Source organism: Aspergillus heteromorphus (assembly GCF_003184545.1).
Source record: "Aspergillus heteromorphus CBS 117.55 chromosome Unknown BO70scaffold_190, whole genome shotgun sequence".
NCBI lineage: Eukaryota > Fungi > Ascomycota > Eurotiomycetes > Eurotiales > Aspergillaceae > Aspergillus > Aspergillus heteromorphus.
This window is the reverse complement of record NW_020290595.1, coordinates 1-993: the sequence shown is the minus strand read 5'-3', so window position 1 is coordinate 993 and position 993 is coordinate 1. Positions and strand designations below refer to the sequence as shown.

The following is a 993-nucleotide window of genomic DNA, read 5'->3' as shown; positions in this document are numbered from 1 at the left end:
TCCCGCCCTTCCCTGCACCGCGTCGCCCCCCCCCCTGGCCCCGAGCCCAGGCGCGCGTGGGCCACCCACGCCCCTACGCATCCCCACCGCAGTACAGGGACCACCCCCCCGTGCCCCCTCCCCGTTCGGGACCGGGTCACGTGACCACAGCACGGCATCAAAAAAAAAGAGGAACAGATCATGCCGACCTGCTCCTCCTCCCTTCCGTCCCCTGGGCTGCTCCTTCCACCCCGCGCCCCAGCGCTCTCCCCTGCCCCCCGCCCCGCCGCTACACCCCGGAGGGCCCGTTCCTCCCCGCGGGACCTCGCATCTTTCATGTTTCCCGGCTAACTGGTGAATCCACTTCGTCAGTATGTGCCCGTGGCCGGCGCTGCGGGCTGGCGCTCCCCCCCGGTAGGTCCCGGAGGGCCACGGGGCGCCTGCGTGCCCCCCGCGGTGAGCGCCAGTCCCCCGGCCACCCCTGCCCTAGGGGTCGTCCGGCCACCTTCGGCCCATCGACACGCGTGCAAACGTTCCATGGGCAGAAAGTGAATCTGGGGGGGGTGGTTTACTATGGGGTGATCCGTGCGTCGGTCCCTTTTGCCATACAAAGTGGGCCACCCAGGTTCGCCCCCTACCCGGGCCATAGCTGGACTTGGCGAGATTCGCGATCGTTCCGCCCGCCCCTCAGGCGCAAAGTACCGTGTCCAACTGGCCAGTCTCACTCGACGTGGGACTGCCGTACCCACGTGGGCCACCCGGCCTCGCCCCCTACCCGGGCCTGGCAAAGTACCGCGTCCAACTGGCCAATCCCACTGGACGTGGGAAGGCAGGAGCGACCCGGGTAAGAACCCGGGTCCCATCCCAAGGCCCCCTCCAACCGCCCGGCGCTGCCGGGCTCGTCAGTGGGGGTGGTGTGTAAACACAACAAATCTAGCCAAGGATCGGGCTGACGCTCAGCGACTCGTAGCAACAAGGCTACTTGACCGCTTACACGACCCGCTTGGTCACTTC

General features: G+C 68.2%; 1 protein-coding gene across 1 annotated transcript; it reads right to left on the bottom strand.

The window, feature by feature from the left end:
* Positions 1-277: 277 nt before the first annotated feature.
* On the bottom strand, positions 278-887 carry BO70DRAFT_367247 (uncharacterized protein). Its single transcript, XM_025544554.1, has one exon. The coding sequence runs from the start codon at positions 624-626 to the stop codon at positions 348-350; it is 279 nt and encodes a 92-aa protein (XP_025393610.1). The 5' UTR covers positions 627-887; the 3' UTR covers positions 278-347.
* Positions 888-993: the final 106 nt, after the last annotated feature.

What these genes read in the sequence shown, in the direction of transcription:
- BO70DRAFT_367247 (XM_025544554.1), bottom strand. Translation starts at nt 626, where the DNA reads ATGGCCCGGGTAGGGGGCGAACCTGGGTGGCCCACTTTGTATGGCAAA.